Source organism: Fukomys damarensis, unplaced genomic scaffold (assembly GCF_012274545.1).
Source record: "Fukomys damarensis isolate Sample0158 unplaced genomic scaffold, DMR_v1.0_HiC HiC_scaffold_38, whole genome shotgun sequence".
Lineage (NCBI taxonomy): Eukaryota > Metazoa > Chordata > Mammalia > Rodentia > Bathyergidae > Fukomys > Fukomys damarensis.
In genome coordinates this window covers 71,913,307-71,939,213 of record NW_022900950.1, presented here as the reverse complement: position 1 = coordinate 71,939,213, position 25,907 = coordinate 71,913,307, and the positions used below count along the sequence as shown (strand labels likewise).

Sequence of the window (25,907 nt, the reverse complement as noted above, 5' to 3'; positions counted from 1 at the left end):
ATCACTGAGCTAAATTCCTGGCCCTCTAGTTCTCTGTTTGATAAGCAGATATCAATGCTCTGTTCTCTGTCCAATTCCCATTAACCTGCACGGATCTGGAACACATTGGGTCTTCTGAAGTGGGACCTTTCCTGTTCCACTCCTTTGTTCTTTATTATTGTTAGCCACTTAGCACATGGATAATCAGAATCCCTGTTATGCATTGTTATCAAGACCAGCCGTCCCAGCCCCTGTATAGAGCTCTTTCTTTACCATGGGGCTTTATCAGATTGTTCTGCTAAAGTCAGGGCTACTTTCGTTCCCCGTTGTCTTGGAGTTGTGGGGTTCAAGTGGATCATGATGGCTGAAGCTGAGGGAGAGAGGCAGCCTTCCACCAAGGGATTTTTGTGCTCTTATTTTCATATATATATATAAGGGATTATATTATTATGTAAAGGTTTTCTTCAGTTCACTTCCATTATCCTAATTAAAGGAAATTTTCTTGTCATCTGCAAATTGGTGAATGGTTACACTCAAATTTTGTGACCTTGAAAATTTCAACTTTCCCCTTATTTTTATAGTATTTCAGTGGGAGTAACATGGGGCCATCTCACAGGTGAAGGCAACAAGCCAGACTGGACCAGGCAGGAGTGATTATTCTTTTTGAACACTTTTATCTTGGAAGAACCTGCCATATTTGCTAAAATATTTGACAGCTCAGAAAAACATTATGCAACAGTGATGCCCTGTTCTGGATGATATTCTTTCCTATCACAATGCAGTTCCTACACATTTTTCTAGCTCTCATTAAACTTGTCATGCTGCTTAGTGCTTCCTCTCAGTCTACAAACCACTGATCCCATCAAATGGGCAAAGAAGGATGAAAGGTATATCTTATTTGCCATCTCTCAGCACACACTTAATAAAAGTGTTACATAGAACACTACTCAAAAACTGAATCCATATTTCTTAGGTGTTTTATAGCATGGGAACAGGAGCCATGATTATTGACTAGTGTTTAAGAGACCAGGTGACAGAAATTAGCCTGTTGAACCTGTCTGGGCTCAGAACATGATACCTTGAAAACAGGGTGCCTTGGTTTGCTGAATATTTTGAGCTGGATGAAACTGGGAGGCTGCGGAGGTAGGAAAAGTTATGTTTAATCTCCCTCTGCCTACCTTTTGTCCATGAAGGAGGTCATAGAAACTATAGTTCCTTCCCTTTGTAGTAAGCCATAAAACTTAGGAAAATTGCTCTCTGGCCTTATCCTTCCTGCATGGGAAACAATCATAAGACAGGTGTCCTACTACGTACTTAGAAGCCCAGGACAAGCTGCAGGGTGTCCTTGCTGAGTCCGCCTGCCTCGGTTTTGCACCATTGGCTCGTACCCCTTGTATCCAATTACACTTCTACATCCTTCATCACATGGAAACATAAAAATACACAGCTCCCCCTTGATTTGGGGGGGGTCTTCATTTCTGAAGGCTCCTATGTCACATGAATTATTGATAAATAAATTTCTTATGCTTTTATTAATCAGTCTTTGGATAGAAGTGTCAGCCATGAACCTTGAAATGGTTCAGTGAGGAAATAGTGTTACTTTTTATCCCCTACTAAGTCTTTATTTATGTTGAATCGTTTTGGAAATAGCTCATTAAAACGAAAGAAGGTAGTTTAGAAGATTGTAGAATATATACTTCTTGCTTTTTTGTACTAATAAATTAACATACATGAATTGATTTAAACGGACACTTCAGTCATCTATTCTAAAGTCTAAAGAAATGAAACAGATGGAATTCAGCTACCCAGCAAGCTTCTGAGGTTTGATTATTCAGATGATTAAGATGCTGTTTGTCAACTCTAGTTTACCATCCCTTTTAATTATATAGATAATCAAACTAAGAACTGCTAATTCTGTCTCCTATTAATTGTTTGTAATTACCTACAGATTAAAACTGCATGTGCAATTAACTCTAAGAATTAATTGATACAAGGGGATTGATGAAAGGAAAGAAGAAAGAGCTTGGCATGAACGAGACTCTGGGGACCCTGGACCGCCGAACCCGGTGGTGTCTTTTGTTTTGTGACGTCCTAATAAAGATGCATTGCAATTTTCTTGGGACTTTCTTAGGCTCATAGAGGCAACCGAATAAACTATTTCTTAACAGCATTTGGTTTCTTGGTTGATTGAAACAATATATTTGAAGTTTGAATTTCTATTATCTTTTGCTAATATTTAAATGAATTGAACAAATCTATAATTTGCAGTATGCAGGAAATGTATGTCATTACAAAAATTATAGAGTGGCATGAATGTTCTTCTTTTTTTAATTAGCTAAAATTCTTTTTACCTTTCTCCTTCCCCGGCAAGAATATGCCTGTAGTATATAGAATCTTATCAGTTTTCTGTGAGTCATTTAAGTAATTTAAGATACTAAAATACTTGTGCTTATTAGGTTTTAGAAATATCTACCATCTGTGTAAATAGTTTGCTCATTGTTATCTACATTAATCTGAATAAAAATGGAAAATAACTGCCACTCCAACTGAAAACATTGTGATTATAAATGTCAAGATGATACTAGAAAGCAAGGAAAGAAGAACTGGTGAAAAATATTTGGTCCTGGAAAAAAAAAGCAGAGTCTTAGATACCATTTTAAAGGCTTCTCTGTTTTTTCATGTATTTGTCAGTTGCATTGCACAGAATTTTTCGCTTTTACAATTTTGCTGGGTGGCTTTTCAGTCAATACCAGATAGGTGCTTGGATCTAGGATCTCACAGATGCACATGCTTGGAGCACAGCAGTATAACCTGCTCTATGGGGATACAAGTTAAAGGCTTATAATGAAGGTTATATAGCGCAAATAATGACAACAAAGCAGGGTGAACTTGTGCTATAGTAATATTTTTAAAAAGAATTTACAATGAGTATTGCGGAAATGTAATCAGGAAAATAGTACCATCAGTAGAGATTTAACAAAATTTTTTTCGATGTTCAAGAGTAACTGCTATTTAATTCACTCTTTGTTAAATTGATGTAACTGCTTTGGTTTCTCTCCAATTTTAAGTATTGCATTTTCCCAGATATTTAAATCTAATACTATATTATCCTGTCCTGCTGGCTGATGAGTGGGACTCCTAATGAAGTATTTGTTTTTTCAGTTGTCAGCATGCAGCCTGTACTTGTTCCCATGTATACTTTCCTACATACACGCATCTAGAATTCAGTCTTCATTTTTCTGTGATATTATCTGTGCAGACTGTTGACTCTGGGAAGGGTCTGTGAAGGTTTAGTCTGAAATAATGACCTTGGCTTTCTTCAAACTCTCAGCTTATAACTTTCAACCGACTTTGTGGAGTAAACTGGAATTTGTTGCGTGTCACCTTGGTGCCCGTCTTCTGAGGAGGGAATCGTTTGCATACATCAGTGTGTGAATGATTACCTCGAGGGCTTTAGTGGAGGCTTTACTGCTTTCTGAAGTGGAAAAATTATAGCTTTATTTTCTAGTGTGATACTTATATACTGGAAAAACAATGCATGGTTTTCTTGACCGCCTGAGTCTGTTTTGTGGGTAAACAAGATAAAATGTTTGAAATGGTCTGGACACTGTTGTGAAAATAAATTGTGTAGCTTTGTGTTCTGCAGTGATCAGGAAGATTCCCCTCTTAGCCTGTGATGTTTCACCTCTTGAGAGCAATTCCTAGAGTATTTACATAGCTAATATACTTGCATTATTAATGAACTAGAAACATAGAATCATTCCAGGTAAGATAGTGTCCTTACCCCAGAGGAGTTTATTAATTAGCAGGGGAGATTGGAAAGAGAAGCTCAATTCTCTAAAATATGTGAGAATGCTTATCGTGGAAGTACATTAAGGGAAGTAGGGAGGTCAAACGTAATGCTCTGGAGTTGGAGAATGCTTTGAATTAATCAAGGGAACTTCACAATAATGTGAGGGCTTGTGTACCCCTGGTAACTCTTGGGTTATTCTTTTATACCCTCTTGAGCTTATAAAGGTCCCCAATTAAAATATAAAGTGCACCAGCCCTTCCTTTGCTATCATCTTCTCAGATACTAATATTCTCAGGTCTTTATAAGTTCCTTGAATTGGTATTTGCTTTCATTAAAGAATTTCATTTATTCTCTTTGAGTTTTGATTGAAATTTGGGATTTGTTATGTTGCCTTTCGAGAGATTTTGCTTTTTTGATCAAGGACAGAGACTTTTTGACTGAATGGGTGAAATATGTGTAAAAATTAAAATGTGGTAGGATGTGTGTATATTTATTGGAATATATCTAAGATAACACATTTTCATTGTTTTATGTTACTTCTTTACCTCTCTGTAGGACACCTAACTTATGATACTATAAATGAGTTGAAGCAATTAAATGTTAGAATGAATTATTTCTGAGTTCTCTCTAATTTCTATGAAATTAACCAGTCCATGGATAACTATTAAATAGAATGTATCAGGAAAATATATGTATATAAATAAGTATTAAAAATTTGAAATTAATTTCATTTATGTGGATGACTGGATTGAACTGAAGTTTTCTGTTTTTAAAACAATTAGTGTTTCTGAGAAATGATTGGACAAGTAAAGTTTCTTTTGTGGGGAAGTATTGGGGATTAAACATAGGATTATGCTTGGCTCTGGACAAGTACATCTCAAATCTCCCCATGAGGAAAAGAACATTACTGCAGAACTCCTAGGAGACAACTGCCGTGAGGAAGCAGAAATATGGGATATCTCCTAGCTAACCTCTTGCTCTTAGAGTATTTACCTTAAAACTTTGAATAATTTCATTTACTCTGCAACTTCAAAGCTTATGCCTCCGTGATAATTCTCAGTTTTATTTTAAAGTACTTATGTAGTGGATAAGTTTTCCTTTCATTTTTATAAGTACTATTCTCAAATATGATATTGCTTTAACCTTTCTTTTATAAAGAAGTCAATGTTCTTGAAGAGAAGAGAATGAACTTATTAGTTTCCTAATGGGCACACTGTATGCAATAAAAGCCATGCGAGCTTTGCTGTGTGAAGGAGCCAGTGAATTGAAGCTTCTCTATACAGTGCCATCACTTCTTCATTTTTCAACGGTTAGATGACAAAATGTGATTTCTACACAGAATATCTAGCTCATAAAAGTGATTTGATTCCTTCTTTGTAACATTAAGCCTTATGATTGGTGTGTACACTTTCTGGACAAATATTACTTCAAACTACATTGATATTTTAACAGATAAACCATTTTATGATTGGAGAGGAAGTGTGTCAACAAAGGCTTTTCATTCACCTCCTGTCTCCAGTTGGAGTTTCTCTGGATCATCGGGAATGTTTCAAGACTACTCTATGGTAAGTAATTTGAATCTAGCAAAACATTGGGTTAGTTTTAATGGAAAGATGAGATCTTGCTAGGTGCTTACTTAATTCCTAAGATGTGTCCATTGAAATAAATATAATTTCCTGATGCAGTAGTTTAGTTCTGTTACCTTGTTTTGTGTAAGTCTTAATGCAAAATACGTGTATTTTTTTGGTTCACTGAGCGTTAGCCAAAATGATCACCACATGGTTTCCCTCAAATGTGATAGTCTGGCAATTGTTTTTGTTTGAGTACATGGAGTAGCCTAGCCACAAAGTATAATGGAGGCCAGTGGAGAATGGAGACATTAAAAGCATGACAATGGAAGAACTAAAAAAATAAATTCAGTCTATTTCACGACTTACCCAGTGAGGGTATTTTTAAATGCAGACTCTAAATGAGAGCTCTAAATGTGGCCTGGAAGTAGAATTGGAGCTTTATTTATCTATTTGTAAATATGCATACTAGAAGAAATTCATGAGTTCAGACATCTTTAGCAGCAATTTCTTAAAAGACCATAAATTTTTTATTTTATAACATGGCCTTTCATAGTATCTGCATACAGGATATGTCTGAGTTTCTTCCTTTCTTTTTTTCTTTATTCATATATTTTTAGTTCTATAGTACAGTTACATTCATCATTGAGATCTTGTGTCTTTACATGATGTATCTTGGTTCTTCTTTTTGTCGCCCTTCTCCTGGCCTCCCTTCAACCCCCTCCACCCTCCTCTATTTACAAAGACTTTGTTTCCATTTTTTTTCCTTTTCTCTTATTTTTTCTTTTCCCTTCATACCTCTCCCCTACCACTTCCCCTACACCTCTAGACATTTTTCTTATTATGCAATATCAATTAACCATTTTGATTCTTATTTACACATTTAGTTTATCATGCCAGAGAAACTATTTGGTATTTACACATGTGTCCTATTAATTTCACTTAAGAGTATGTCCTCAATGTGCATCCATTTGGCTATAAATGTCTCTAGTTTCTCATTCTTTATGGCTGAGTATTACTCTGTTTTATTAAAAAACACCTCTTCTTTATCTAGTCACCAATTGATGGACAATTAGGCATTTCCAAGTTTTACCTATTACAAACTGTGCCATTAAAAAAACGGGTGAACATATATCACTGTGGTATGATTATTTTAATTTGGGAAGATACCCAGCAGGAGAATAGCTGGGTCAAATGGGACCTCTAATCCTAGTTGTTTAAGGTATCTCCATATCTCCATATTTAAGGTATCTCACAGTGGTTGTACCAGTCTGCACTCACACCAACAGGGAAGAAGGGTTCCTATCTCCCCACTGACCTGCCCGCATTTGTTGTTGGTTGATTTCTTGATAGCAGCCATTCTTACTGGGATAAGGTGGAATTTCACTGTTGTTTTCATTTGCATCTCCTGGATGACCAGTGATGTTGAACATTTTTGCACATGTTTATTTGCTGCTTTTACTTCTTTGTTTGAGAAATGTCTGTTCATTTCAGATGCCCATTTTTGAATTGGTGCTTTAAATTTGGGGGGTGAGTTTCTTCACATCTTTCAGGTGTTCTGTTCTGTGTATAAATATGTCTCATTTTTAATCTTTCTCTCTTTTTTCTTTTCATATCACTAGTTATTTTTTTTCTTGACTTGCCATTTGATGCCATACCAAAATATCATAGATTAGATTGATTGAACAACAAAAATTAATTTTCTACTGTTTTGGAGGCTGAGAGCCAAAGATCATGTTGCCAACAGAACCATTTTCTTCCGGAACTCCTTGGCTTGCAGAATTTTGCATTGTGTCTATGTCCTCACGTGGCCTTTCCTGCAGAAGCTGTCATCCTTGCTCTTCCTCTTGCTTTCTGTCTCTCTTTCCGTGAGGCCATCAGTCATGTTGGACCAGAGCTTCTTCCTTAGGCCTGCAGTTAGCTTTAATTAGCTCCTTAAAGGCCCTGTCTCCAAATGAATTCACACTGAGGTCAGAATCTAAGCACATGGATTTTGAGAGGACACCGTTCAGCTGACAACACCATGAGAAAACAGAAATATATTGTTTCTTTCATCTATTAAATTATCCTTTGTAATTTAAAAACAAATGTTGAGGTTTTATATTTTTATAAAATCAAACTGTAAACAAACTTTTAAAATTATATCATACTTAGCCTGTGTTGCTAAATTTTTTTACAAATCAAATACTAAGATTATTTTTTTCCCTTGAGTTTATCGGTACTTTTTAAGTATACAGTACGATTACATTTATCATTGGGATCTTGTACCTTTACATGACAGATCTTGATTCTCATTTTCCCCCATACCCCTTCTCTCCCTTTACCTGCTCTACTCTCTCCTATTTACAAATAATTTGTTTCCATATTTTCCTTTTCTCATATTTTTTATTTTTCCTTATTTCCTTTCCCCTTACCCTTCCCACTTCCCCTAAACCTTTAGCCCTTTTTTTCCTATTTCACATTGTCAGTTATACAGTTTGGATCTTACTTACACTTTTAGTTTTTCACACCAGAGAAACTATTTGGTATTTACACATGTGTGCCTTATTTATTTCACTTAAGAGTATGGTCTTAATATACATCCATTTTCCAATAAATGACTCTAGTTTTTGATTCTGTATGGCTGAGTAGTACTCTATTTTATAGAAAAACCACATTTTCTTTATCCAGTCTCCAACCGATGGGCAATTGGGCTGTTACCAAGTCTTAGCTATTACAAACTGTGCCACTATAAACATGGGTGCACATATATCACTGTGGAATGTTTCTTTTAATTCTTTCGGAAAGATACCCAGCAGAGGGATGGCTGGGTCAAATGGAAACTCTAATTCTAGTTCTTTGAGGTATCTCCATATTGATTTCCACAGTGGTACCAGTCTGCACTCCCACCAACAATGAAGAAGGGTTGATTTCTCCCCACAACCCTGCCAGCATTTGTTATTGGTTGATTTCTTGATAGCAGCCATTCTTACTGGGGTGAGGTGGAATCTCAGTGTTGTTTTCATCTGCATCTCTCGAATAAGAGATTTTTTTCATATATTGATTTGCTGGTTTTACTTCTGTCTGAGGAGTATCTGTTCATTTCACATTCCCATTTTTGAATCAGGTCTTTATATTTCGGGGGCCTGATTTTTTTGAGTTCTTTATATATTCTAGATAATAGTTCTTTGTCTGAGGAATAGCTGGTAAATTTTTTTTCCCACATTGTAGGTTGTCTCTTAGCTCTCTTAGTAGGAATACTGCATCCACAGCAGCACTAAATGCAGAGACTCTGTAGCAGAAGTACTAGGTCCTGGGACAGATGTAGGTAAGGCTGCATAAAGTAGATACCCTCAGTTATTCGTGGAGATTTAATACTCCTCTCTCTGTAATTAAGGAAATAATTGGAAAATCACTAATTATACAGATTTATTTTTTGTCTTTATTAAGTTTATTGGTAATTTTATTTTACTTTTTCTCATTGAATTTATTGGTACATTTTAGGTATACAATACAGTTACATCCCTTATTGGGATCTTCTACCTTTACATGACAGTTTCTTATTTTTTCCCCTTGTCCCTGCCCTCCCTTCACCTCTGCCTCCCCTCCCCCTTTACAAACACTTTATTTCCATTTTTACATTTTCTTCTATTTTTTTCTTTTCCCTTATTTCCTTTCCCCTACCCTTCCCACTTCCCCTACACCTTTAGCCCTTTTCTTCCTATTTCACATTGTCAATTATCTCATTGGGATCTTATGTACTCTTATAGTTTTTCACACCAGAGAAACTATTCGGTATTTACACATATGAGACTTATTTATTTCACTTAGGAGTATATCCTCAATATGTATCCATTTTCCTATGAATGAATCAATTTCTCATTCTTTATGGCTGAGCAGTATTACATTTTATAGAAAAGCCATATCTTCTTTATCCAATTTTCAAATGATGGGAAAATGGGCTGTTTCCAAGTTTCAGCTATTAGAGACTGTGCCGCTATAAACATAGGTGTGCATATGTCACTGTGATATGATTCTTTTAGTTCTTCTGGAAAGATACCCAGCAGAGGGATGGCTGGGTCAAATGGAGACTCTAGTCCCAGCTCTTTGAGGTATTTCAATATTGATTTCCATAGTGGTTGCACCAGTCTGCACTCCCACCAACAATGGAGAAGGGTTCCTTTCTCCCCACAATCCCACCAACATTTGTTATTGTGTGATTTCTTGATAGCAGCCATTCTTTTTGGGGTGAGATGGAATCTCGGTGTTGTTTTCATCTGCATCTCTCAAATGACCAGTGATGTGGAACATTTTTTCATATATTTACTAGCTGCTTTTACTTCTTTGAGAAATGTCTGTTCATTTCAGATGTCCACTTTTGAATTGGGTCTTTATATTTGGGGGGCTGATTGTTTTGAGTTCTTTATATATTCTAGATAAGAGCCCTTTGTCTGAGGAGCAGCTGGTAAAACTTTTTTCCCACATTGTAGGTTGTCTTTTATTTCTGTTGATGGCTTCTTTTACAGTGCAGAAGCTTTTTTATTGGTAATTTTAGATATATAATACAATTACATTAATCATTGGAATCTTGTGCATTTACATGACATATATGGATTCTTAATTTTTCTTCATTCCCCAGCCTTCTCTTTAACCCCTCCTCCCTTCCCTGTTTACAAAGAATTTGTTTCCATCTTTTTCCTTTTCACATAATTTTCTTTTCCCTTTTTACCTTTCTCACCCTTCCCAGTTCCTCTACTCTTTTAGACCTTTTATTCCTATTACACAATATAAATTATACATTTTGATTCTTATGAACATTTTTAGTTTTTCACACCAGAGAAACTTCAGTATTTGCACATGTGTAACTTATTAATTTTACTTAAGAGTATGGCCTCAATGTGTGTCCACTTAACTATAAATATCTGTAGTTTCTCATTATTTATGGCTGAGTAGCACTCCATTTTATTGTGTGTGGTGTTTTGTTTTGTTTTTGGTACTGGGGATAAAACCTGGATCCTTGTGCTTGTGAGCTAGGCAATAGAACCACTGAGCTAAATTCCCAGCACTCCATTTTATATAAAGAAAAAAAACCCCACATCTTCTGTATCTAATCTCCAGTTGATGTGCAATTTGACATATTGAAATCCAATTTCTCCAACAAAGAGACTGTCTTTCCTCCAGTAAGGATGGTTGGCTCCTTTGTCAAAAGTGAGTTAGCTGAGTATGTCACAAGTTGTTTTGCACCTTCTAATCTGTTCCACTGATCCTTGGGTCTGTTTCTTTGTCAGGATCATGCTGTTTTTGTCACAGTGGCTTTGTAGTATAGTTTCAAATTGGGGATTGTGATACCCCTTGACATGTCTCTGTTGCCTAGAATTGCTTTTGCTCTTCTGAGTCTTTTCTGATTCCAAATGAAGTTTTAGATTGTTTTCTCAGTTCTGTGAGACATACTGTTAGAATTTCAATAGCGATTGTGTTGAATTTGTATAGTAGTTTTGAAAGTATGGCCATTTTCAAAATATTGATGCTTCCTACCCAGGAACAAGGGATGTCTTTCCATTTTCTTATATCCTTTTCAATCTCTTTTTTCAGAGTGTTGTAGTTGTCTACATAGAGCTCTTTGTTTCCTTTGTTAGACTGATTCCTAGATATTTCTTTTTTGGGGGGGATGTTATTGTGAAGGGGGGATTTTGTCACTAATTTTACTTACAGTGAGTCTATTATTTATATATAAGAAGGCTATTGATTTTTGAGAGTTGACCTTGTATCCAGCTACTCTACTGAATCTGTTAATTAAGTCTAGAAGTCTTTTGACAGAGTTTTTTTTTAGGTCTTCTATGTAGAGTATCATATCATCAGCAAATAATGGCTGTTTAACTTCTTCCTTTCCTATCTTTATTGATTTTATTTCTTTCTCTTGTCTAATTGCTGTGGCTAATGTTTCCAAACCTATATTGAACAGAAGTGGTGACAGTGGACAGCGTTGTCTTGTTCCTGATTTTAGCATGACAGTTTTCAGTTTTTGACCATGTAGTATGATGTTGGCTGTTGGTTTTTCATAGATAGCTTTTATCCAGTTAAGATAAAGACTATCCATTCCAATTTTCTGCATTTTTTTTTATTATCATGAATGGGTGTTGAATTTTGTCACATGCTTTTTCTGCATCTATTGAGCTGATCATATGGTCTTTGTCCTCGACTCTGTTAATATAGTGTATTACATTTATGGATTTACATAGGTTGAACCATTCTTGCATCCTTGGGATAAATCCAACTTGGTCAGGGTGTACGAGCTTCTTAATGATCCTCTGTACTCTGTTTGCAAGTATCTCATTGAGGATTTTTGTATCTATGTTCATTAAGGAGATTGGCCTGTAGTTCTCTTGTTTGGTTGTGTCTTTCTCTGGTTTTAGAATCAAAGTAACACTTGCTTCCAGGAATGAGTTTGGAAGTATTGCTTCCCTTTCAATTTCATTGAAAAAGTTTAAAGAGTAGTGGCAATAATTCTCCTCTAAATGTCTTGTAGAATTTAGCAGTGCTGCCATCAGGACCTGGGCTTTTTTTTGTTGGTAAATTTATAATTACATTTTAAATTTCCCTGATTGTAATTGGGATATGTTTAGAATTTTTATATCTTCTTTGTTCAACTTTGGTAATTCACATGCATGTATCTAGAAATATCTCTGTTTCTTCTGTGTTCTCCATTTTATTAGAGTACAGTTTCTCTAAGTAAGTATTGATGAGCCTCTGGATTTCTGCTGAATCAACTGTGATTTCATTTTCATTCCTAATTGCATGAATTTGAGCTTTTTCTTTCCTTTTTTTTTTGATAACGTTGGCTAAAAGTTTATCCATTTTATTTTTTTCTATTGAAAAACTAACTCTTCTTTAATTTCTTTGTATTGTTCTCTTGGTCTCCATTGTGTTGATTTCTGCTCTGATCTTTATAATTTCCTCCCTTTTTTGGGTTTGTCTTGCTCTTCTTTTTGTTAGAAGATTAAGTTTCACCATTAGGTTGTTTATTTTTGCTTTCTCTGTTTCCTAGTGTGGGCATTCATTGCTATAAATTTCCCTTGCAGAACTGCGTTCATTGTGTCCCATAGATTCCTTTATATTGTATTGACATTACCATTTATTTGTAAAAACTTTAATATCCTCTTTAATTTCCTCTGTGACTCATTGGTTGTTGAGGAGAGTGTTATTCAATTTCCATGTTTGTGAAGGTCTCATGGTTTCTTTTGCTCTTGGTCTCCAGTTTAATTGTGCTGTGGTCTGATAATATACATGGGATAACTTCATTTCCTTTGCATTTACTTAAACATCTTCTATGAGCTAGTATGTGGTCTATTTTGGAGAATGACCTGTGTGCAGCTGAAAGAATGTATATTCTGATTTTGTGAGGTGAAAAACTCTGTAGACATCTGTTAAATCCATTTTTTCAGAAGCTTGGTTCAGTTCTAGTACTTTGTTGTTTAATTTTTGTCTAGATGACCTGTCTGTTTGTGACAGTGGCGTGTTTAGATACCCCACTGCAATTATATTAGTGCTTATTTAGCTTTTCATGTCCCTTAGTATTAATATTTGGTGCATATATATTTATGATTGTCATCTCTTCCTCTTGGATGGTTCCCTTTACAAGGATGTAGTGGCCTTCTTTATCTCTCTTGATCAGTTTTGGTTTGAAATTTACTTTGCCTGCAGATAAGATCGCTACCCCTGCTTTTTTCTGGGCTCCTGTCACATGGAGAACTGTTTTCCATCCTTTCACTTTCAGTTTATGAGTTTCTTTTTGAACTAGGTGTGTTTCTTGTATACAACATATTATTGGATTTTTGCTTCTTAGTCCATTCTTTCAGTCTATTTCTTTTGATTGGTGAATTGGGGCCATTGACATTGATGGTTATAACTGATATGTATTAACTTATCATTGTCATATTATTGTCCTGTTGTTGGCTCTTTTAAAATTTTCCCCCTCTCTCTTTAGTTTATTGCTACACTTAATTAATTTGCTCTGTTGGGCCTCATGGTTTTGTGACCTTCATTGTCTTTTTATAGAATATTGTTTGTAGTGCTGGTTTGTATTCGTGAAGTTTCTCAGGTGTTCTTTGTCATGGAAGAACCTTATTTCCCCATTCATTTTACAAGAGAGTTTTGCAGGATACATCAGTCTAGGTTGGAGGTGGTTTTCTTTCAGGATTTGAAATACCTCACTCCAGGCTCTCCTTGACCTGATAATTTGTGTTGAAAAGTCTGCTGTGATTCTGATGGGCTTTCCTTTGCATGTGATTTGTTTCTTTTCTCCTACTGCTTGTAGTATTTTGTTCTTCTCTTGGGTTTCTGGGATCTTGATTATTATATGTCTAGGTATAGATTTTTTTTTGATCATGGCTAGTTGGAGTTCTATATGCCTCACTTATCTGTATGTCTAATTCTTCCTTTCTGTTTGGGAAGTTTTCTGTCATTAATTCTGTGAGCTGTTTTTTTAAGTTTGTATTTTCTTCTGATACTTTATGGATTCCTATCAGTCTTGAGTTGTTCTCATTTGCATCATCTAGGAGTTGTTGGATTGATTTCTCATGATCCCTAACTGCTTTTAAGAGATCTCTATTTTCGTGGTCACTGACTACAATCCTATCTCTAGATCTGAAATTCTATCTTCACATTTGTTCATCCTGCTGTGAATGCTTTCAACAGAGTTTTTAATCTCCTGGGTATCTGTCTGAATCTGTTTCATGGACTCCATTTCTTTCCTATATTTTGCATTAATGGTTTCCATTTCTTTCCAATGCTGGGCATTCATGGCTTCTATCATGTTCCTGAGCTCATCTTTTTTTTTTTTTTTTGTCAGTTCCTGTTCTAGAGTCTCTACTCATGTCTTTCATTGTGCTCACCATCTCTGTAGTCATCTGGGAAATTATTTCTGTTTTGAATTTTTCTCGAGCCTGATCTGTTTTGTTTTTACTTCCTGTGCTGTAAGTTCAGGGTGTCCTGGTGGTTGATTGTCAGGCTTTTCCACCTCGTTTTCCCTAGAGTTTTCCGTTGGTGAACTGGAAGTCTGTCTTTCTTGCTTAATTGTTTTCTCATTTTTATTTTTCTGGTTGGGCTGTCCTTGGTTTAAATCCTGGGTTATTATTTAAATCTTCCTGATATAGTTGTGCTTTAGCTTTTCAGTCTCTAATGACTCAAAGATACTCTCATTTTCATAATATCAGAAAGGACAGCTCATTAACTCAATCACAACTGTTTAGCCCAATTGATATAATCAGCAACATAGTAGCATCAAGCAGAGCTTTAAATTGACCATTTGTGGTAGTTATTAATCTGTCACCTTTAACTATGTGAATTAAATCAAAACAGAGGATCAGACCAAAATATGTTTATGGTGAATAAGTCTTTAATTTAGCAACTTTATGCTTCAGGACTTAGGAGAGGAACAGATAGATAGAAGAATAGAAGAAGGTTGCAAGTGAAACCAGAGAAACAGGATGATCACAAAAACTCTTGGAAACTGTTGAAGAAAAGATGGAAAGACAGAGTACAAGAACAAAGAGAAAAATAGAGCAACTTTACAGGAGTAGGGAAGCTATAAATTGTGCTCTCTTTCCTTTGAAACTAATGACACTTGAGTGAAGGAAAAAGAGAGAAGCAAAAAAAAAAAAAAAGAGATCTGAATTAGCGCGGGAACAGAAACAAAAGGAGAAATGAAGAATAATGTGGGAGAGCAATAGACTGAGTGGGAAAAAGAAGAAACAAAAAAGGAAAAATTTGCAAAACGAGAAAAAGAATAATTTTAAAGCTAAAAATTAAAAATATGAGGAAAAGAAAGAAAAAAATTTGTAGAGCCTCTTTCAGTGTATACCTCTGCTGTTACAATAGCCAATGTGGGCCGCAATGTGCAGAATTTAGTCAATTAGTCTCAGCTAGCTGATGGCAGACCCCTGATATTCAGGCTGAATTCTGGCTGTAAGGCCCAACTTGGGCTCCCTGACCTCTGCAGGGTTGAAACTTGCAAGTTACTACTACAGGTTCCTGCTGCCCTTCCCTGAAATAGTCCATGTTCTGATGGAAAGTGGTGATCCATCCAACTTAAGGTCTGATGTTCTTTATTGCAGTTGTTCACTTCCATTCTATCTTCTGGAGCTCAGTAAAATGGCCTTTATGACCACCTGTACCTCTGCAGTGTCGATCCAGGTACCCGCACAAGGAGGAGGCTGGAGCACATGGAGGTTGGGGTGGGGAGAGGGACATTCCTTACTGGTCGGCTCCTAATAAGGCCCAGGTCACTGGAGGGCGGCGAAGTGGCAAGTCCCCCATGCTGCTGGGTGTTCCTCACTGGTGTGCTCTGATGAAGACTCAGGGTGCTCCTAAGACTATTATTCAAGTACGAAACCTAGACTACTCCCATCCTTTTTTTATATGGGGAAATTTATATTGATGATAAGGAAAATTGGATGAATTCAGGCAAAGAAATTATATAAACATTACAGTTCTTAAAATGCTCACAGTTATGCCACTATTCTTGGAGCATATTTACCAATCTACTATTTTCAGAACAGATGTATTAATCACAGTATGACTATATGTCATACTAGCTAATAGGATGTAGAGTTCTAACACCTGTATAATCCTTATAAAAAATAAATTCCACAGAAAATTGTTTTCATTACATTCTAGGAAAGGTAAAAGAATGAACTGAAGTTTCTAAACTCCCTGCCCTGCCCTGGTTTATTTACATCAATTTAGAGACTCCTCTGAGTTGTATTGGGAAATACATTGAAACATTTTTTGAGATGTATCTCTGGAAGTTATATGTGATTGTGGAGAGTTCCAATACAAGATTGGGAGTGTTTATTCATTGCTGAGTAGAGAACTAGGAAAATAAATGGTTATTGACATATAGGTAGTGTGTGAGTACTAATAGGCCTTTTGTATAAGTCTAGTGAAAGAGGAGGCTGTGTCTTATGATGACATATGATCCATGTGTGCATGTGTGTGTGTGGATGTGTAAAAGCAGGCAAATATAGACTCACATTTGTTTTGGCTGCATTTCTACAATTAGAAGTCTAAATGGTTTATTTTAATGAAGATTCCTCTTTATCCTTCAAAACACTAACACATAGTAGAGATCAAGCATCAAGTTTCAAGTTGTTTTTTTAAATGAATTTCATGAAAATTTTTGGTTTGAAAATTATACATAGCATAGATTTTATCATTTGAACTATTTTCAGTGGTATTAAGCACACTCACATCACTGTGTAATCATTGCCACCATCCATTTCCAGAACTTTTCATCTTCCCAAACTAAAACTCATTACATGTTAAGCTCTGATTCGCTTAATCCATCCCCCAATCTCCTGGCAGCCACTACTCTACTCTTTGTCTCTATGAACTTGATTAGTCTGGGCACCTCAAATAAAGAGAATCAGATAGCATTTGTTCTGTTTTGACTAGCTAATTTCACTTATCATAATGTCTTAAAGGGCTCATCCCACTTGTATCATGTCAAAAATCTCCTTTTTTGTTAAGGCTGAATAATATTCTGTTGCATGTGTATATTTTGTTTATCTATTTGTCCATCAGTGGACATTTGAGTTACTTTTCACCTTTTGAATATTTTCAATAATGCCATATTATTTTTTCCCAGTGATTGTACTATTTTCCATTCCCAGTAGCAATACACCTAGAGTTCCAATTTCTTCACATCTCACCAATACTTGCTGTATTTTCTGGTGTTTTAAATCCTAATGGATGTGAACTGGCAAGTCATCTTGATGTGGATTTGTTTAATCAATGAAGAAGACACCTAGAAATAAAGGAGCCTGCATCCTTAAAGAGGATTGGAAACAAGGACCATGAAGCTAGGGCTTGATTTTATTGGAGGAGGGACAAATAACAACACGTTTTGCTTTGAAGCATTCTTTACAGCTTTGCTACTCCTAATAAAAGCCTTAATTTGCTCAAATAGGAAAGTCTTTAGGCAAAAAGAACACTTTCCCTTTTAAGTCTTAACTTTTTTAAAAATGTATTTTGTGGGTTGGGGATTTAGCTCAGTGGTTCTGCTGCCTGCCTCACAAGAGCAAGGACCCAAGTTTGATCCCCAGTACCCCCCAAAAATGTATTTTATATCCTTACAGGTTTTTAGGTCTAATTACCCAAATGATAATTCGGTAAAGGCATATATACTCATGCTTTATGCAAGTTTCATTTCATCAACCATAAGTTTATTCTATTAGAATTGTATTACAGTTTCCAATAATTTTAAGTAATGGCACATGGGTTTTAAAAACTTTATATGAAGTAAAAAAAAATTCATCCTGAAGAAACAGTTCATGGTGTCATTTTTTTATGGCCTTCAAAGTACTGATATATTTATAGCCTTAATTAAAGATAATATATATCTAAGGTAAGTGAGATCTGTGGATACAAAACATCATACAACATAAAAATGTAATATTATATTGGAATTAGGTAGTAAAGACCACCACTTCTAACTTTCTAGTGCAATTTCATGCCATCATTCTTCTTTAAAAGGTTGGCTAACTTTATGATAATGTATGAAGCAATCTTGAAATTCAACTGGCAAGGCTTGCAGTTACAGTAAAAAAAAAGGTTGATTATTTATCAGTATCTGATATATAAAAATTAATGCATGCATCCAAGAGCACATGTGCTCTTAAAAACAGCACATAATTAAGATGAGGACAAATATTTACAGAATTTTGAATGCATAGTTACTTTCTAGCTAATATTTGAAAACAAAAGTGAGTGAAAAAACTTATTCACTAGTTATTAGTAAGGCAAGACTTTCTTGCATTGATTAATTTTCAGTGATGCAGTCGTCATGGGGATCGGCAGGTGTCCTTGAGGTGTGCCACTTAGTGCTGCCCCAAGAAGAGGAGAGAACAAGAAAGGCTGTGCGTGTGTGTGCAGGCGCTGAGAATGGTGGTTACTGGGTCCATGGTAAAGAGTAGAAGTTCCCACAGCAGAAAGAGCAGTTGTGTTTGTCTAAGGTGGGAAAGCAGAATGAATCTCAAGAGTTTAAGGAATGTGTGGCCAGAGCTCAGCATGCTAGAGGAAAAGTAGCAAGAAATGACTCTAAGGAGATATGTCAGGAGCCATCATCAAGAGCCTGGGAGGTCTCTTCTAGGACTTTGTGCCTTGGAGAAACCAGTCACTTTCTATTCCGCTCCTTAACTTCAATGCTTCTGTCCTTGATACTTGGAAATAGAGGATTATAACCATAGGGCTTGGTCTCATAACTGTTTACATTATAAATCATTTTCTATTTCAAAGAGCATTTTATGGACCTTCTTGACCTGAGAATGTTCAGACTCTACTCTCAACCCTCCAAGTCAAACACATTCTTCATGAAAGGGAAAGAGAAAAAGACTTGCTGGTCCTATTTTTATGTAAATTTCTTATAGCTTCTTCTAATAAACACCATAAAGAACTCTTCATTATGCAGAAACATATTTTTTAGAAATGAGAAAAGATATTTCAAATGTAACTTTCAGTTGCTTAATTTAGGCTCATTTTGACCATATTATGGATGGATTTCAACATGAAATATCTTGGCATTTTTCTTTGGGGAAATGTTCTTGAGACATTTCAGTAAAAATTAAGGATCATAAAGAATCTAAGATCTTTTTCTTTTAAACTGGAACTTTTGATGTCATTTTATTCTTTGCCAAAGTGTACTGTCACAAAATTATGACACTTGTAGGATTTTGTTTGCATAATGAAAAGTTTTAAATTCACTTTTATTATGTAAAACATACTTGCATATCTTTTTTTCTACATAAATACGAAAGATTTCCTATATCATCATGTCTTCTCCCTGCTCTTTTCTTCCCACTTCCAAAATTCAATGTTGGAAGAAATATTGCGATTATTTTCATATACTTGATTTTCTCACCATGAGTTGTATTTGACAGAAGATGATCATCTGATTTTCTATGAATTAGTCCAAATCATCACTAATTCTAATTTTTTTCCTTTTTCCTCATTAAGTTTATTAGTATTTTTTAGATATACAGTACAGTTACATTCTTCAATGTGATTTGTACCTTTACTCTTTTTTTTTGTTGTTGTTGTTGTTACCAGGAATTGAACTCAGGTCCTTGTGCTTGCGAGGCAGGTAGCGGAACCACTGAGCTAAATCCCAAGCTCTAGGATCTTGTGCCTTCACATGATGTATCTTTGTTCTTAACTTTTTCCCCATACCTCTGCCTCCCTTCACTCCCTCTATTCTTTCCTATTTACAAAGACTTTGTTTCCACTTTTTCCTTTTCTCAAATTCTGAATTTAAAGTTTCTCTTTATTCAGATGTTTCCCTAATTTCTTAGAGTAATTTTAGTTAAAAATTAAATTACTTTAAAAAATCCTGTAGTATGCTTGCGACTCAGGTCCTGAATCAAAAGTTAAGTGACTATTAATTTCTGGCATTTTGAAACAGCATCCCAGCCAATTAGTCTTGCCTATGTTTTTCTTTGTTTATTTTTCAGTATTATTACATGCAGTAATGGTCCCCAAAATTGTACATTATCTTAGAACTGCAAATTTTAAATTGAAATGCATATTTCTTTTTCTTTGAAGAATTAAAGTTGTACATCTTTATGATACTGACATAATTATTTACTGTGAAAATTATACTTAACTTACATAAAGGACCACATTTCAATAGTGCTGCTGTGTCAGATTTGACTAAAGTTTATTTTTGTGACTATCATTTATTTCATCAGATTGAGTCTTTCCTTCTACATAGAAATTTCTAGTGTTATCCCAGTTAAAAGATACTTTTTAGGAAAAATAAGCAAGTACTCCATGCCAAATTCCTTTAGCAATGAGTAGGTAAAAATATATATTCAACTATTCTCACAAAGATTTAGAAGAGAGCATGCTTGGTAAATGAAAGACCTGGACTATACTGTTGCTTGGATTTTCTTGGGTGCCACCACCTGTAGTCTCACCCACAGTACATGACTCTCAAATATGGAGCAGTAGGTAAGTTTATATGATGTTACATTTGTATTTGGGGACAATTTAATTTCTTTAGAGAGAAATCTTAATGTATGCTTCCCATTTCTTTTATTATATAAAAGACCACTGGAGTTTTACTTTTGGGAGTCAGCCTCACATGGTTTCTTTACTCTAGAAGCCAGGTGATTCAGCCCAGTTCTCTCAGTCAGAAATGACCCTTTGTTCTGAGATCTCCCCAGGTGGGAAAGAAGTTTGAGGAGCCCAGAGCCCAGAGGTACCAACAGTAGTGCTGAGAGTAGTTCTAGCTCTGAAATTACCAGTCAACATATATATTCTGTAGGTAAGCTAGAGTGTGGTTGTTTCTAAAACCTGAATGAAAACATGAAAATTTGCATATAGTGAGCATTTTAGCAGATATTAGATTAAGGAAATGAACAGACTGAACCTGCCCTGGGGAATCCCCGTCTCCCCCCACTGCCACCTCTTGGGAAGCGAAGTACACTTGTTCTCTAGTAAAGGAACATTAACTGAATTTCTTAAAAAGTAATGATAGAGAACAAGCTGTAAAAAGGCAGCCAAAAAAGGCAAACATCTGTTACTGAACATGTCTCACTTGACTTCCTTTTAATGTTCTTAGGAATAAATTTATGAACTAGGGAAGGTTTAGCACTAATTAGCTTGTTTTCATCAAACAAAATGCACCAGACATGGATGTTGAATATGAATGAAAACTTCAACAGTAGTAATAATCACGTAAAGAAAGCACTGGTAGCCAGGGTTATGGCCATAAATTTTGCATATTATTGTGTCTGTTGCTATTGTGTTGATTTAGATTGACTATGATTTGCATGTTTAAACGATCAGAAAAATGCTTTTCAAATGTTTTGTATTAATTAAGCAATAGAAGACTTAGGCAAAAGTCTATCTTTTCAGTTATTTACCTTTAGGCTAGTTAGATGTTAGAATGATTTGGGATAAAAAGTAAAGAGCAACTAAAAGCCAAAGTTTTATATCTCAAACAGTAGCAAGAGTAATAGTTATAGCATATAGTACTTGTTCAGGTTTGCAACCATTTTGTGGAACTCTTGGGACCACACAGCTTTAGGAATTCAGAAAAATATGAAGTTTAGAAGGAAAAGAAGATAAGTGTATCTGCAATCAAACCTGTAATTAAACAATATTTGCAGTAAAGCATGTGAATGTTCTCGTCAAGTGGGAGGCAGAGCCAACATCCTGGCCTTGGGTTGGTTTAATCAAGGTTTTGCCAACAAAAATCAGCTGAGTTAAGTTTTGCCTTCATAGGTATTACGAAAAAATTTGTTTTTCTGAGCTTCTAAAATTTCATGGTCTCAGGTAAAGAGTTGCAGACTTGTGGCAGCACTAGTGATAGTGGTAAGAGTAGGAGTAGTTAATGAAAAAGGATGGAGATGATAAGGGGACACACACAGACACACACATGGAGAAAATGTGAAGAAAGACACAGGCAGGATGTTATTAGGAAGAGGAAAAGGAGAAGGTGATGGTGTAAGATGTTGCATGTATCTTGCTATAGCCTTTTCCGTATTGCCCACAATGATGTGTCAATATTTAATCTCCATTCTGAAGTGCACATGTTTTCTTATTCTTTTTCTTTAGGATTCATGCCCATTCCCATTTTGTCTGCAAATTCTATTTTGGTTCCTTTCTTTTTCTTTCTTTTAACATCTGTGCCATGCTATGGTCATGAACTGGGGCACTCCTGTACTAGTTAGAAAACCCATTTTTGATTGCGGGTTAGAAGGAACAGACCCATAAGAGGGACAACAACAGCAACAACAAAACCCCCCACACAATTGTGTAAGAGTTTTGAAGAATGGAGATCATAGCAGTGACAAATGTCTCTAAGAGTACAGCACGCCCCTCTTCAGTGATTGCTTCCTAGTCTGATTCCACTTTTATTCTTGAAACAAACATGGGGGATAATTTTAAACCTCAAATTACTTTAAGGTCTTTTTTATCTGCTCTTTGTGTACCTCACACTATTTATCAACCTTCTTGAAAGTCATTTAACATTTGTCTTTTGTCATATGTTAAAATAATTTTTATAATTTATGCTTGTAGTATGTGTTTGTATAAATCTCTGAAGAAAACTCAGACAATCCAAGAATAAGGAAAAATCAGTCATGCTTATTATAACAATGCTTTGTAGCCTTATTTTTCCTGTCAAAAATACTTTCTGAGCACCATTTTGTATGAACTCATGTATTCCCTATGCCACTAAATCAGTAGCAATGACATACCATTTGTGGACACAGCATGTTTTGGATATTTTGGCAATCACACAATTTAAAAATAGAATTTAGTATACCATATTTGTAGTTAAGTTTTTGGAGATTTCCAAATCTTCTTAAGATATATTCCTTGCAGTGATATATTTCCTCAAGACATATTTCTTGGTATGATGGTGAACCCACTCCCCTTTTTGCTTGTATTTTGTTATATATTGTTAAACTGACCTCGGAAGAACTATTGGTTTGGGATTTCTTTGAAGATTTTCTTTGATGCTTTCATAAGAAATATCCAATTTTCAGATACTCGAGTTGGGAACTTTCACAGATCCGAACAGACCTTTTGTGTTAGGATCATTTGCAGATGAGAACAAATCACAGGAGCAACTCAGGTATCTGCCAGACTCTATCCCAGATGTGCACTGTGTGGTTACTGTATGTACAGAGTGATAGTGCACAGTAATACAGTGCTCAGTCAAGCCCAGGATGTCTGAAAGAGGAAAAGCAGTGGTGCTGTGGAGGGGACTCCTTGTGATACAGGATCTCCAAATGACATAAGGGAAATAATGTATACAAGTCCCAACCTGCTAGATGTCAGATACACTGAGTTCATGTTTCCCAAATCAAAGAATGAATTGAAGAAGGAAGAAGGGAGATTAAGAGTAGGACATATTTATTGAGGGGGGCAGATCTTAGCTCCTGAGAGACAGGAGGGGACCCCAATGGATTGCCAGATATCCCACTTTATGGGGGAAGGTTGATAGAGCAAAATCACAAGGTGGGTACAAGGTGGGGCAAAATTATGATCAATAAGATTACAAGTACAGTCGCTTAAGTAATATTGGTCCAAAATAGGTCACATAGCAAGTGTACATGAAAAGAAAAAAGAATTTTTCAAAGAAAGGATGGATCCAGGGGTCTTGGTCACCCATCTATTAGCTGCTAAAATGTACACAGCTAAATCTGTGATTTAATTATTACAAGTATGTAATATACTAAATAAGAAATCTGTATACTTAACGAATCTTTTTGTCTTTTGTTTTCTTTTCCATAATGCCTGATATATTTACTTACATGTTTCATACTGTACAGATTTTTATAAACTCTCATTAAGTCTTTATAAAAAGACTTAAAGAAAGCTTTAACAATTTAAGAGACTTAATAACAACTATAACTCATCAAGTCCTTGCTACATGGAACCCAATCATACTTTTCATGTATAATTATGCAATTTTATTGGTTATTGGTTTATTGGTTATTGGTTAGTTGGTTATTGGGTTTGTTTGTTTTCTGAACACTTTTAAGTTCCCAACTTACAAACAAGTTCCATTCTGAGAGAACATTCATAAGACAAATTCATTACTAAGTCCAACAGAGTCTTATATACTTTTTTTTTTTTAGTACAGAGGATTAGTCATTTGATTCAGAGTGTTTTTATAAAATGAAAGCAAACCAGAAAAATCTACCCCATGTACATGATTATGAAGAAATATGAAATTAGTATAATAATGTACTAAAAATATATTTTCTAAAAATCCAATGATATGCTAAATAATGAGCCCCTTTGAATCATATGACAAAGGCACGATTTGATGAAAACTTTTTTGTAGGGTGAGGACATTAGGGGGCATGGACTGTTGTGGTAGAGGTGGTGTGGAACTGTGCCATCTTCATATTCACTTCTTTACTGATTTAGTTCAAATGGAAGAGGTCAATTTTAGGAGTCCCAGAGGAGGAGTGTGGAAATGTCTTTTTGGCCCTTCCCAGTACATGTGTGGTGCAGGAGTCACCAACATTGATGTCACTTAGAAATTTGTTAGAGATGTAAGATCCTATTCAATCAGAGGATCTGTAGTGATTTATAACCCACTAAAATTTGAGAAGCATTGTTTTAGGTAATTCCATATAATATTATCATTTTTAAAGTAGTGATGATTTATAAAACTTAACCTTTTTTTTTCTTTTGCTGGTACATACCAGATATACCGATACCTTATGATGAATTTAGTTATGTTGTAGGATGGGAAGGTATTTTCTTGTGAAAGACAAGTGAGATTAAAAGCAATCAAACATATAAAAATACATTCTCAAATAATGAAATAGTATTACAGTGAGCTCAAAGTATGCCTGGGAAAATTAGCCAGGTATTTTGATAATAGAGCTTTCACCTAGATGGATTATTGTGGACAGTTTCAATAAGTTTATCTAGCCAAGTATGTGAAGTCTCTAGAAATAAAATCCATACTGATTTGTAGGCCATTAAAATTTCAGAAGCACTGTTCTGTAAAATTCCCCACTAAAGTCCTCCAAACAGGAAGTCATAGTCAATTTATAGTTAGGGAGCTGGGGCAGGCTTTGAGCACAGTGCATGTGATTGGCAGTTATAAATTCCATTATAGCTAAGTCCCCGTTACTCACTACAAAACCACTGTGTTCTAAATGAAGTAAAATTGGAATACAAAATGGCCAAATGGCAATCAATTAAAAATCTAACCTGAACTCCTCTACGGTCTTTCCCTTTGCATTCTGACTTATTTTTATAAATTAAAAACTTACTGCCTGTATCACCAGTATCCCCATCTGAATACTAATTTATTGAGTTTGAATCCCAGCCACATCCAACTAGTATAATCAAGGTAAAAATACTAAACTTTTGAATTTCCTCAGAAAAACTAGGAAATAGGATAAAATAAGATATGTATTTTGCAGAGACTTGGTAAAGATTGCAGGCAGCGTGCCGAAGGCACACAGTAGGTTCTCATTTTTAGTTATAACAACTCATTAGTTTGGTGATGCAGTGCCAGACCTCCCATATAGTACATAAATCACAAAGTAAACGAGTTTCCTTTTAGAATGGCTTCACATTCAAATTAAACCCTCAAAAACATACAAATAAAAAGAATTGAATTTAAAATTTTGAAATATCTTCCAGTTTATAGCTAGGTTTTTTAGTAATAAATTAACTTCCCAAGTGGCAGCGTTAAAGCTAAAGAAGGAAAAATATTCCAAAGCAGCAATTGCAATATATATATTCAGTCATCAACATCAGCATCAGCATGAACACAAGTGTATCAGAAGGCACCATATCATAAAATGAAAACTCACCTCTTCAACCTTTCCTTTTAGATAGTTTTAATTTCAGCTAGTAAAAATACAGTCATGCATATTTATATACTCCTTGAGTTTAAAAAGTGAGAGAACTGTAACTCATATTTGGCAGAGGCTGTTCCATCACTTGGTATCCCTTGGTCTTTGAGTTTGAAAAACATACACCAACCACAGGAGTGATTTGTAGCTATGTAGCCTCCTAGGAAGTTATCATTTATCTGAAATTCCCCAAAT

At 35.3% G+C, this 25,907-nt stretch overlaps 1 protein-coding gene across 3 annotated transcripts in view; it reads left to right on the top strand.

Annotated features, from left to right (window-relative positions):
* Positions 1–25,907, top strand: part of Iqcm (IQ motif containing M) — a 503,902-nt gene that overhangs the window by 145,796 nt on the left and 332,199 nt on the right. For all 3 annotated transcript variants that reach the window (XM_010632730.1, XM_010632731.1, XM_010632732.1), the window contains exon 8: positions 5,225–5,337. In XM_010632730.1, coding sequence (XP_010631032.1) covers positions 5,225–5,337 — 113 coding nt within the window. The remainder of the gene's footprint in view (positions 1–5,224; positions 5,338–25,907) is intronic.